This window comes from Chenopodium quinoa, unplaced genomic scaffold, assembly GCF_001683475.1.
Source record: "Chenopodium quinoa cultivar QQ74 unplaced genomic scaffold, ASM168347v1, whole genome shotgun sequence".
NCBI classification, from domain to species: Eukaryota; Viridiplantae; Streptophyta; class Magnoliopsida; order Caryophyllales; family Amaranthaceae; genus Chenopodium; species Chenopodium quinoa.
The window spans coordinates 2,726,863-2,740,368 of record NW_018745281.1 but is presented as its reverse complement, the minus strand read 5'-3'; the positions used below and the strand labels follow the sequence as shown (position 1 = coordinate 2,740,368).

Here is a 13,506-nt window from a genome sequence, read left to right as displayed (position 1 = left end):
TATAATAATTTGTGGATATCTTATGAAAATTGGAAGTGCTCCTGTCGGTGGATACGAGTGCTCCTTCAGTTCATACACTACACGTACTTAGAATGCGCTAGCAAAGCACCATTCTCAATACTCCTGAATTAAAATAATTTGTGGATTATTTTATGAATATTGGAAATGTTGCTCTCATGTCAGTGGATGCAAATGTTCCTCCGACTTTATGTACTACGCGTGCTTGGAATGCGTTGGCAGAGCAACATAATCAGTACTCCCGAGTGCATAAAATAATTTGTGAATTACCCTATAAACGCTAACATAATATACTATGTACATTGTGATGTAACAATGTTCTTCTAGCCCCGCATGGGCCTATGAGCATTAATTAGTGCTTTCAAAACATGCTTAAACGAAATGATTTCAATTTATGCATTATGCTATTCTAGATTACCATTATGAGCACCAAACAATTATGGAAGGGACTCGGAGACTTATTTAGATTTTTCCATCAAAAGTTAATAATTGTTAATAAGTTGATAATGCTTAAAAAAAATGGATAATGTAAAGTGCACCTTTGAGAATTAGCAAATTAGTTTACAACGCATGCGATTAACAAAGATGCTAATTAGTTTCGCAAAAGCAATTCATGATGTAGTGTTTCAGTTAACCAAGACATGTATGCACGCCTGATATAAACAGGGTTTTGGGGTGATTAAGTATTTCAGGTAAATAATGTCTTAATAAAGAGATTTCGAGATTTGAAAAAATAATAGGGATGATATATACATCTCAAAAACGAGCCAAACAGTCCAATCTCAGCGGCCTATTTTTGTGTTCTCAGTGTATATAAGGGTGCTTAGGAATTTTAATGCTTGAAAACGATGTATTTTTAGAACGCAAATCCGAGTAGCCAATATGTATCGTGACTTTGCCTTGATCATGCTCTTGATTTCAATAATGCAAGAAGGCACATAAATGACAGCTTTAATACAAATTATATACTACTAAAAACACTAACATTTAGCCATTAAAAAAGAAAAAGAAGAGGTAACAGGCTGCACAAACATTCAACATGCAAGTCAGGACAATGAAAGAGATCAACCTGACAATAATTTCCAACAAAAACGTGGTTACCTCACATTTCTTAGCTGTTTGTAATATGAAAAAATAGATAATAAGAATTAAAAATTGATCATATACAATAATATGATCCCTCAAATGGGGCAAGAACAAAGTTGAGAATCAGCACCTTAATTTTGGGCTGAGGGATGTCATGCATCTTTTACTATACCACTCAAATATGATTTGGAAATTATAATGTTTCAAGTACAAAAATTTGATATTGATATAGATTTTTAAAAAAATAATAATTAAGGATAAAAAGCACTGACTGTAGGAAAAAACAATTCAGTGTATTTCCGAGTGCAGACAATTTTGTGCCCGCGAAAATTCACCTAGAACAACAGGAAGTAAACCCTTGGTTTTGCGTCTTTTCATCATTAACAATGCTTACCCTATTAAGAGATAACTGAGCTTTATAAGAGTCTGAATTGAGAACTCTCCTGCTCACACTGTTGTATATCTCCTTGATCACCATCTCAAAAGCCATCCTTACATTGGTCGAATCTTTAGCAGATGTCTCCATGAAGAAAAGTCCGTGCTCTTCAGCAAGGTTCTTGCCTTCTTCGATGCTTACTGACCTTATGTTGTCCAAGTCACTTTTATTTCCCACAAGCATTCGTGCTACTGTTGTATCAGAATGAGCTGCACAGGAATCCACATTGGTCAAGTTTTGAGACAAAAATTAGAATGGTTCTGTAGATAGGAAATGATAGCTAAACTAAGCTAAAACACACATCTAGGAAGAAATTGTATCAGTTGCAAAAACTTCGAAACTAATGTCAGTATAATTTGATAGTAGTCCATTGGTTGGATGTAGGATGTACTCCGTACCACTTTTCAGGTTGTAATTCTCGTGAATTTACATTGCCAGAAGTTGTTTGATTGAATGAACACAGGAAGTCCTTTACAACTACTTAACTTACATAGGAGACTTAAGTATGCAACAACCACCAATGAGAAGAAGAATTACCCACGTCTTTGTCAACCAACATTAGAGAAATTCATTTTTATTTAGAAGACCAAGTACGCAACATCCTCCAATGTCAGATAGCTTTAACCATTGGGTGAGATCAGAAGACTAGAGTTCAAAGTACTAGTGTTAATGGAACCTTTGGCTAAGAGTTGAGTGAGCCCCGTCTATAAGATGGTTCAAAGTCTTAGGTGAAATATCCTCTATCAGCTGTTGATTGTTTCCCTTTTGTCGGATGGTGGGTGGCTGGGAGAGAAGGAGAAAGACCAATGTATGCTCACAGTGCCAAGTTCACAGTTTTTTGCAAAATCCTACGGTCTCTGAAGACACTAGCTAAGCTACTTGAGAGTTGAGAGCAACCAAGAATGTTGATGAATACCAGATCTACTAAAGTTTTGATCTGGAGTAGACAATCAATGATGAAAATGCCAATAAACTGCACAAATAGCAGAACCTAGGAATTGCAAGCTTTAAAGTGACCACATTGATCCTTACCACTCTAGCTGTTCCTCGATACTAGGTAAAGGTCACATGAAAAGGATGATGGAACACATAACGGCGGTAACACCAATCTAAGGAGAAAGTAGAACTAAATTGATGTTAAGTTTGGTGGATTAAGTTATCACAGATTCACAGATGTACCAACAATCAAGCTCATCTTGAAGAATTAGAGAATTCAAAAGCAGAATCTGTTACTTACTTACTACTCATTTGTAAGTCCCGAATCGCCACAGACGAATTTTCTAAGCAGTCCATAAAAATTTCCTATATTTATGTCCAAGGGAATACAAATTAAGTGATTGCTTATCATAATTCATAAAGGTGGTGTCTGTACAAAACATGATGGCTTTTCAATATTCATGTTGCTCAATTAGTTTCTCCCATTGAAACACAATGAGATCATCAATCCTAATCATCACACATAAAGTAAAAGCCGAATCTTCAAATGATATTCCAATCTAATCTCAGCAAATTCAAATTCAACAACCATTGCAAGAAAACAAATGCAATACATAAATTAAAAGCAGTAAAAGCCAGCTACCCCAACTACTTACATTTTGCTAATTAATATCATTTACAAGAATCCCAAATTTAATATTCAGGTACTTGTTTTTTTCAATCCCTGATATGCTTAACAATGCCTTCAACAAAACATAAAAGACTAAACTTTCTTAAATCCCAGATCAATTAGCCAAACAAATGAGCAAACCCAGAAAAATTCAAGCAAATCTCCAAAATAACACAACTTTTTTAACAACAAAATATAAATTCAGATCAATCAACAAAAAAGATGTCAACTTTGAACTAAATTCAGCAAAATAATATCCAATGCTAACCCAAAAAATCATATAAACACCTAAATTTCACCAAATCTGATATAATAACCACATAAACCCACACAAAATCCACCAAAAAACACAAAATTATCAACAACCCAGATCAATAAACACACCATAAAAGCAACCCATCAACCAAAAAAATTCAGAAAAATTAAAAATAAATTAAAATTGAACAACTTACTGGTAAGTTCATCAAGCCAGCGACCAATACTATCAAAAGTAGTTCTGCGAGAAATATCATAAACAAGAAGAGCACCAACAGCACCTCTATAATAAGCAGAAGTAACAGCTCTAAATCTTTCTTGACCAGCAGTATCCCAAATCTGAGCTTTTACTTCTTTTCCCTCAATTTCCATACTTTGTGTTTGAAATTCCACACCAATTGTTGCTTTTGAATGCATATTAAACTCATTTCTTGCATATCTAGATAATAAATTAGATTTACCAACAGCTGAATCACCAATTATAACAATCTTGAAGAGGTATTCTTCTGCTTCATCATCTGAAGACATTGTGGCTTAAAAACAGGGGAAATTAGGGATTAAGTGGGGTTAGATTTGATTTATGGAGAAAATATGGAGATTTTGGGGAATTGGGTATTGGAAAAGGAGAGATTTTGGGAAGTGGGTTTGTGTTAGATTTTGGAAAGAAGGAGAAATGAAAGAGGAAAGAGAAGAGAGAAAACAGGAGAGTGGACCTTTTTTGAGAGCGTTGTTTATGTAAGAAAGAGGTGCTTTTGAGGGGGAGTTCAACTGTTGAAGTTGAGGCCTGGAGGGAAAGGTTGAGGATCGAACCCCGGTCACATTAGGGAGGGATTAATCATTCTTCCATTCTTTAATCCTCATGTGTTTTTGTGATATAACCCTATAGTTTATGGGAAATTTCTAAAATAATGTTAATGTACTAAAATCTTTTCTGGTAGTCTCAACTTATAACTTTGTTAGTGTCCTAAATCCTTAGTAAGCATATTGATTTTATTCTGCTATCGCATAGAGATATTTTGGTGTGGAGAGAGTCACAAAAGATAATAATGTAAATCTTTGATTTTGAATACCACCACAAGACGTTAACCTAGTTATAGTTGACATCTACTAATAAAAAAAGGCGTGTCGAAAAAGCCTAAGACCATGTACAAAACTCAACAAATAAGTAAAATGTTGGCTAAGCATATCGACCTAAACTTGATTTAATGGATGTGTGGTTTCGGGCCATGCTTGGAGCCTTGGACCGTCCTTTTGAAAATCGAGGCATAATACTTAGCTCTAACAGCTTGGTTGTGGCTCGCCTACACGTCGGTAAATGTTTTTGACTGAACCTCCCGTTGTTCTCTCTCCGGGCTAAAGCACTTTCTTAAAGCCTTAATTAGGGAAGACATCGAGAAACATCATTGTTAAAGACATACCAATACTTTGAAATATTCTCTTATGTTTATTTGAAATATATTTCTATGAAAAACATCGTGATTTATATAAATTATTTTAACTATTTATAATCTTATAAGATTAAACTATACTCCCTTCGTGTTTAAATAAATGAAACGTTTTTCTTGTAATGCTATGCTTTAATTGATAATATCTTTAATTATCAACAAGTAAAAATTATAACAATTGAATATAAATAAATTATATGATTCCAACAAGTACCTATAAGACTATATTTATTCGTATGTATAAATAACAAACATTAGTCAAAGTGAATTAGATAAATAGTGCAAAAAGTCAAAATATTTCATTTATTTAAACACGGAAAGAGTATTATAAAAAAAATAATAAAAAATAAAAAATATTTTATCCGACTATGTACCCCTAAATACATTAATAATACTGGTCGAAAAATTAAAATAACGATGTAACCTTTAAAATGGAGTAAATGATAGAGGCGCGTGAGACATAAGCAAGTGATTAGAGTACATGTACTCTGTTATTGATGGAGTCACACTTGAGTTTCTTCTATTCTTCAAGAGATAAAAGTATATGTAACTGTTATAAATGGTGTCACACTTGACTGTCTTTAATTCTTCTTCTACTGCAATATCTGTATTTAAATTAAATGGGGTTGCAAAATAAAATATGAAAAAGGGGGATTTTAATGTTTGAGTTTGACCCATCTCTCGTCACTGGGCTGTTGATGAGTGATGACCTGCACGACCATCCTCGTCAGCATACTACTTTAGTTATCTTTAAAAAAAAAAAAAAAAAAAACATGCTCCTATATAATATGTCGAACTTTAACTAGTTTAATTGATTAAAATCTTAAAGGGTGATATTCAAGACCTGAAATCAAATCTCGGCTACATCATTTATTTCATAACTATCACTATGCCAAATGGATTAATGTTAAATTTATACTCAAGAGTAGTCATCAACCTTTTGAGATTTATTGATCAAGGTCACTACATTCAATCAACATCTTATGGTATTGTATAATAATCAAATTCTTAAAGGGTCTTCTATCTAATTCTGTATAATATCTAATTATTAAATTTTGATTTTTTTATTGTAAATGTTCTACTTCTTCCGAACTTTTTTACTTAACCCGCTTTGACTTTTACACTAATCACCACCCCTCCTTTGACCGCTTTTGTGAATTAAGGAAAAACATATTCATGTGGGATCCTTTTGAATTCGTCTCAATAAGTACTATCATAATACCGTAGTATATAACTTTTAAAATTTTTGCTTGAGGAGAATTAAAGTTATTGATTGCTAAAATTTTGCATTGACAAGCGTCATAAAAGAAAGAAGTCAAGTAAAAAATAACAGAGGAAGTATAACTTTGAGCTGACGGATTAGGTAAAAAAAAAAAAAAAATGAACCATATGTCGAATCCTATTAGTAGTGCTATTAAAAGCTAACACCTCATTCCATTCGTGATCTCTACTTATAGGGTTCTAAATGAGTCACTTGGACAATAGACACTTAATATAATATTGTTTCTACTAGAAAATTACAAAGTGTTTATTATTTCAATTAAGTAAATATATTCAGTTCAAATACTTTGTAAAAAGAGTTGTCCGATTGATCAAATATGTACCCACTCGGCCAATCTAGGATATGTTCATATAACCATATGTATATATTGAAGTACTTTGAATATAGTTCTTATAACCATATGAAGTAGAGAAGTCTTGTATTGGCTTTACATCCAAGAAATTTGGGTAACCCAATATTAATCTTAATATCCACTAAAAACGTAAAATGGATGTCACAGAATTACAGAAATAATGAGTCCATATCTAAGATACCACCATTTTTTGTGGGCACAAAAAAGACACATAGCTTTATAACATTAATCTTTTTATTCATCACCACCAAAAAAAAAAAAGAAAAGAAAAGGCAAAATAGACCCTATTCAAGCTCACTCTAATGGCACAAACCCACTAAGCCCAGAAAATCTATAATTTTCCCAACCCGAAAAACCGAAAAAAAAAAAAAAAATCAAGAAATGCCAATTTTAAATGTATCATCTTTAGGAGTAGGCTCATTAACAAACCTTTGCTTTCATTCACAAAATATAGCCAATGATTCAATTACAAGTTCTTGTTCCTTATCTTATGTTTCATATAATTACACACCATATATTAATAATAATAATAATAATAATAATAATATAAATCTCTTGAATTTGTACCGTAAATCTGGAATTAACAGATACCCAATTCAAGCTGCTCCAACTAATGCTTCTTCTGAAGCTCAAATTGATGAAAATTTGGATGATTCTACTTTGTCTCTTGAACCCCCTCGTCCAATTCGGGTGAGTTTTATTGCAGCTTTTCTCAATTTATGTTCTAATTTTTGCATTTGTTTTGGATATTTGATAGAAAAGATTGCAACTTTTTAATTTTATTTTTGTGGGGTTTTTGAATTTTACAATGAATTTGCTAATTAAAGTTTCAATTTCAGTTTGTACCCACTTTCACTTTTGTTTAACTTAGCTAATTGGCATTCTCTTATTGTATAATGATCAATAATTATTAGTCTGATTGGATGCCCAAGATATCTTATAGATGATATGTAGAATTATGGTTTGTTTAAGTTGGTGCTATGGTTTGATTATTGAGAGCAAATAAAAAAATGAGCTGTAAGAGTTTTAGAATGTAGATTGTTGTACTTGAGTTGTGTGAATTGATGAACTTTACATGGCATTTAAAGTTATTCATGTTAGTTGATTTTTAGTTTTGACTGTTCATGCTCAATGAAGTTCAAATATTTAATATTCTTTGGCTTTTTGCTTGTGATGGTATATATTTAGAAGAGTTATGGAGTATTAAAAACTTTGTTAATGGTAAAGTAGCAACATCACTACCCTTGGCCTTGGAGTCTATTTTGAGGAATGTTAATGTTAAAGCTTCTTTTAACCCCTCTTGAGTGATTAATTAATCTGGAGTTGGATGCTTGTTTTGTTTCTATATGCTAATGCATCTATTGCTATGAAGAAATAGAGGCCTGCTGACTGGGAAGCAGCTAAGAAATATAAAGAAACTGGATCTATCTACGAGGGAAGAGTTGAAGGCTTCAATAATGGTGGCTTGCTAGTTCGTTTCTATTCGCTTGTCGGATTTCTTCCTTTTCCACAGTTGAGTCCATCATATTCTAGTGAAGGTACTTCACTTTCTTTGTTCTGTATGACTTTGTTCTTTGTTCTGTACATGGGGTGTTGACACATTCATTAATCAATTTTGCTTATAATTATGAAGTGATTGAATTTTTTGTTGATTTATCATAGTTTGGATAACTTTCAGTCTGGTATTTCTCTTTTGTTGGCTACTCATACTGTAGAATTTTATCAGCCTTTCACTATTATATTGTGCTTGTTATCAATTTTATTATGTAACTGGTGAAAATTTCTCCTTTGTTCATAACAACAGTATCTGTTACATCTGAAATAATAAAATGGTCTATAGTTACTCCGTTCCACCAATGTTGCAGGGAAGCCATGAATGAAGTAATAAAATGGTCTATAGTAACTTATTGTTGTCAGTTTGTCACTCAGTTGTTTACTCAAATGCTTTCACTTTATTAGTTTGTCACTCCGTTGTTTACTCAAATGCTTTCACTTTATTAAAAAGCATGAATATTTGGTTGCCCTGATGGACTTGTCACAAGTATGGTTACGTTTAGTAATTATATTGCTGACTGCTGACATTTGATGCAGAACCAAATAAGACGATACAACAGATTGCAAGAGGACTTATTGGATCTGTCATCTACATGAAGGTAACCAATATAAGCATTTCATTCTGGAAACCTTTGTGTTTTCTGATCTTGTCCTTTTAAGCCATGAGTAAAGTTTGGGTGCATCTCTGGTCACATAAAATACTGGAGTAAAGATTGATCCTCAAAACTTGAATCTTGTAGAGGTGCAAGTTAAGCCTTCTTAATGTCTGCAGTGCCTGCCAAACTTATGGATTGTTTCTATCATAATGTTTTGAGCTGGCTTATTTTGTCATGTAAGAATGTATTTTGTTTTCAAACCCTCTTAGGATATGTTATCGGACTTTTATTTGCCATTGTTGGAATAGGTGATTGAGGTAGATGAAGGTAGCAAGAAATTGATATTCTCTGAGAAGGAGGCCACCTGGTCAAAGTACTCTGAAAAAATCAAAGAAGGGGATATCTTTGAGGCAAGAGTTGGTGTGGTTGAGGACTATGGGGCCTTCCTTAATCTGCGCTTTCCTGATGGTATTTTTAAGCTTGAACCTTTAGTTACTGTGATTGTTTTTTCATGGTTTTTTTGGCACCCTGATGTATACAACTTACATTACGCAGGCAAATACCATCTTACTGGCTTAGTACATGTTTCGGAAGTTTCATGGGATTATGTTCAAGATGTCAGGGATGTATTAAGAGTGGGTGATGTTGTAAGAGTAAAAATTGTCAACATTGACAGGTAAAAATTACTACAAGTATCTGCTAATATTGTCACCTAGGGAGCTTGGACAGTGGCTTGCTAGAAATTGATAATCTTGGTAGTAAATAATTATTTGACATCTCCATGTTTTGTGGCTGCTTATCTGATTATTCAACTTCTTTGCTTGTTGAATATCTGGAGGAGAAGACTTATGTTTGATATTGGTTAGGTTGCTATGACAAAACTTGTCTGTGAACCTCATTATTTCAGGTCAGATCATCGAAATTTCAGATCGGATTTTTTTGAACACCCCTACCTACTAGTCTGGAGTCTTGACTTGTCATTAGTATTATTGCCTAATTCTGGACCTCCCTAGACTCCGACAATTAATTAAATCTTCCTTGGGTGGTAGTGATTGTTCATGTTGAATGAAAGTTTTGTTATTTTCTCTTTTGTTTGCATTATTTTCAAGCAAATCCACTATATGGCTCCGTTCTCATAGAAGGTTAATGCAGGGAGAAATCAAGGATTACATTATCAATTAGACAACTTGAGGAAGATCCATTGTTCGAGACCTTGGACAAAGTAATTCCTCAGGTACGAGTTATGATCACTTCAAATCATTATTTCATTCATTTAAGGATCAAGTTTGCCCCCTTCTGATTTTTAAGTAAAAAGTTCAATCCGTATATTGAAACAGGACGGTACAAGTCCTGACTCTACAGGCACAAGTGAAAGCTTTGATATTCAGCCACTTCCAGGGCTTGAAGAAATATTTAAGGAGTTGCTAGAGGAAGAAGGGTATTGTTTTCCAATCCTAGTGTGTGTTTTTTTTTTTCTTTTTTTTTTTTTTTTCTCAAAAAGTGTTAATTCTTATTATCTACTAATTTGATAATGTGTGAGCCAACATCCCCCCTCCCCCCCTCCTGCGGCCACCCTGTCTATTTTCTATAACGTGCAAACATTTCACTTATCACTGCTATGTTAAGACTTTTCATTTTACCTCAATTACCCGTGTTGAATCCTGAACCTTATGGCAATGAGTATATCGGCACTTCATTTTGGGCCGAAATTAAGGAAACTTTGCTTGAGTTGCCAAGTTTGATAAATGAATATGTACGTGTCTTGACACTCTGACTTGAGTAGACACTGACTATCCACCAAGTATCATAATTCCTTAGTATATTGTTCATTTTTTCCCCTTAATTTAGATAGTGAAAGTCTCTTACCCGCTTTATACTGGTACTTAATAATCACTGGTTAATTGGTCTTCCAGTCATTTACATGAGCTGGCTTTCTTTGGTTCATATGGAATGCAAAGATCAGCTGTTAATTTGATTTATAAACATACAAATACAATATACTCTTAACTCTCAAGCTTTCACTAGTTTAAGGCTTTGATTGGTAGGACCTGCATTTGTTGTTTTAAATTTTTCAAATTTACTTGGGTGTCTATTGTCTTTGCACATCATGATTTTATTCAGCTGAATTTGCGACTATTATGTTACTATCCTTAAAGGATTACTTTTTTGTGCAGTATAAGTGAGGTCAGAATCAGACGGCAAGGCTTTGAGAAACGGGTTGTTTCACAAGATCTCCAGTTCTGGCTTTCTAATGTTAGTGTCTTTTCTGTCAACTAATCTAAGTACTTAGCTGCCGTCTTTCATGCCATTGCCTGAGCCTTGAACTTCTCAATGTCATTTGACAGGCACCAGCAATTGACAACCAGTACATCTTACTTGCTCGTGCTGGAAGACAGGTACGTGGTTTCACATCTTCATCTCCTTCCCAAATGGGTATATCCCAGCAATATATAATTTGGAGTCCAGACAATATACTCCCATACCCCTAAATTTTCCATAGAACTTTAAAAACTTGCACCGTGCATGGCCTATCAGACTATCTGTGTCACTTCTTCCCACCCGGTCACTCCACTAGTGCAATACTTCTCATCTGATCACTGCGCAATTGTATGTTATAGCTTTTTTCTTTTCTTTTATAGGTTCAGGAAATACAGATGACTACATCTCTTGATCAGGAAGGTATCAAAAAAGCATTACAGCGGGTTCTTGAACGTGTTCCATGATTTCAAATGTTGACAATTTCCTCGCTATGTCTCTACCAGTGTACAGTACAGATATGAGCAACAAATTTAATAGTTTTTGCACCTATAGATCCTTCCCAAATATGTTACTCAGTGTATTCATTGATCCTATATGGTTAATTGGTATAGGCGGTGTGCTATGTCATGCCAGAAAATGAAGGAAAGCCAAAAGGGAGAAAGAGAGATTGTAATTCATATACTATAACATCAACAAAGTTTTTTTTTTTTTTTTTTTTTTATTAATTTTTTTTTTATTTTGTTTTTTTTTTATACTGTTAGCTTTCCATGCAAATCTTGTCTAATTATAAAAGGGCGTCTTTGGGAAGAAAAACCTATAAAATGAAATGATTTTGTCCGTCTTTAAGATTGTGTTATCATGGCTCGTGTTATAAATTCGTAAGGTTACAGGTTACTTCATTCATGTATTATTGTACTCTTTGCTAATGGCTAAGGTATATGCAACCTATGCTCGTGTAACCTACGTAGCATTTGGTTTAGAAAAAATGATGCTGCTTGGGTAATTCTCATAAAATTAACGCGAACTTTAGATATAAGCCCAAGAGCCATTCAATTATGAGTCGTTGATTATTAGAGTCTAAAGTCAAGATGGATTAAAAAAAAAAATACACGAAAACCACAGTATATAGTCTAGGGATAGTATTGGAACTTTATAGCTCTTACTTAGCCTTCTAACATGCTACTCCGTATTAGCCAAACCCAACATGCAACTCACACAATAGGCAGCACAAGGTGAGAGAATAGATGGCTAAACTAAAGTTTTTTTGGCCTTTTAAGAATTTACATGACTTAAAATGTTGTAATTGTTGTTATTGGGTAGAGTTGTTGATTTGGATCAACGGATTGGATTGAATTGACCCACAACGGTAGCACACTAACCTATTTATTGTTTACTATTATGTAAGAGAAAGAACATTAGTACGAAGATATTCTTCATCATGTGCTTCTTCATCATGTGCTTAACCCATATGATCCATTAGTCCATTACTCATCTTCGGTATGTTCCCTCCTGGATATGACTCGATCATTTGAACGTGCCACTCGAACACTCGATTGAATGAGTATGAGTATTATAGTGCTATTTTACCACCAAAAAGACATAAATTAATCTATCATCAACCCCCCCCCCCCCAGCATTTCTACAATGTCTTCACTCCTAGATTTTTGTTTTTTATCTTTCCGTTCATGCCACCATTGTCCATAATAATACTGCTATGGAAGCTCGACGAACATCCATAGTCACATGGAGGCACCTGCAATTCCAAACTAAAACGGTCCTTTCAAAATTTCCATCATGAATCGTCATTCTACTACAAAGGAATACTTTCACCACCTTAGGTTGACAACAATCGTGAGTAAAAACACCGGTAATAATGGGAGGCTAACTTTATATGTCAACCCCTTGAAAGATCGAGAGCATGATCAATATATATATTTGAGTATCTATATGTCGATCCCTCGAAAGATTTGGTCTCACAAGTCACAATCCCCCATGCTAAAATAAACCTACAACATGTCGACTCAACACAACTCTTTCTACTCCCTCCATTTTATTTAGTATTGTACTTTGACTTTTCTTCCCTCTTCACGTAATGGCTTTAACTTGACTCTTTCACTAATATATTAAAAGATTTTAAGTACTTGTATAATATGTTGTTGAATTGGTCACAATATATAATTTCGTAATATTAATTTTTTATTTTTTTACTAACATATTATTAGTGATATTAATGATCAAAAGCATATCTCTATCTCTGCATGCATACGTGGTTGATCAAAATGTAGACGGTACAAACTTTAAGAAACTGATGGAATTAAATGAGGTTCAATGTCAGTCAATAAATGACCTGAATGACCTTCTCAAGAGAAAGTTACATCAAATGTAAAAAAAAAAGGGGTACTTCAGATCAGCGGAAGAAAGTTACAATGCATCAGATTGAGGACATAAAGTTAGAAAAGCCTAAAAAGTAACCAAATCTCTAATTTGAGATTGTTACTGTGCGTTGATAAAGAGAGAGTGTGAAGGATTTTATCACACGCCACTCCAGATTGTGTTCATGCACAGATTAAACACACTTTTGTCAAAATATGATAATTTGGGTCAAGTGTATGTTAAT

At 33.8% G+C, this 13,506-nt stretch overlaps 2 protein-coding genes across 2 annotated transcripts; one reads left to right on the top strand and one right to left on the bottom strand.

Annotated features, from left to right (window-relative positions):
• Positions 1-1,220: 1,220 nt before the first annotated feature.
• LOC110711681 (ras-related protein RABA5d-like) lies at positions 1,221-4,181 on the bottom strand. The gene is made up of 2 exons (XM_021890099.1): positions 3,599-4,181; positions 1,221-1,749 (listed from the first exon to the last, which is right to left on the bottom strand). Exons 1-2 carry the CDS (start codon positions 3,927-3,929, stop codon positions 1,436-1,438), a joined length of 645 nt encoding a protein of 214 aa, XP_021745791.1. The 5' UTR covers positions 3,930-4,181; the 3' UTR covers positions 1,221-1,435.
• A 1,938-nt stretch (positions 4,182-6,119) lies between these two features.
• Positions 6,120-11,735, top strand: LOC110711658 (30S ribosomal protein S1 homolog A-like). The gene is made up of 10 exons (XM_021890076.1): positions 6,120-7,170; positions 7,859-8,018; positions 8,572-8,633; positions 8,939-9,098; positions 9,186-9,306; positions 9,783-9,864; positions 9,968-10,068; positions 10,805-10,883; positions 10,976-11,026; positions 11,270-11,735. Exons 1-10 carry the CDS (start codon positions 6,862-6,864, stop codon positions 11,351-11,353), a joined length of 1,209 nt encoding a protein of 402 aa, XP_021745768.1. The 5' UTR covers positions 6,120-6,861; the 3' UTR covers positions 11,354-11,735.
• The last annotated feature ends 1,771 nt before the right edge of the window (positions 11,736-13,506 follow it).

Coding starts and splice junctions, on each gene's coding strand:
- LOC110711681 (XM_021890099.1), bottom strand. CDS start 3,929: ATGTCTTCAGATGATGAAGCAGAAGAATACCTCTTCAAGATTGTTATA. Junction 1,750..3,598: donor CTGGCTTGATGAACTTACCA/GTAAGTTGTTCA, acceptor ATTCCTGTGCAG/CTCATTCTGATACAACAGTA.
- LOC110711658 (XM_021890076.1), top strand. CDS start 6,862: ATGCCAATTTTAAATGTATCATCTTTAGGAGTAGGCTCATTAACAAAC. Junction 9,865..9,967: donor TGGACAAAGTAATTCCTCAG/GTACGAGTTATG, acceptor ATATTGAAACAG/GACGGTACAAGTCCTGACTC. Junction 10,884..10,975: donor TCCAGTTCTGGCTTTCTAAT/GTTAGTGTCTTT, acceptor GTCATTTGACAG/GCACCAGCAATTGACAACCA.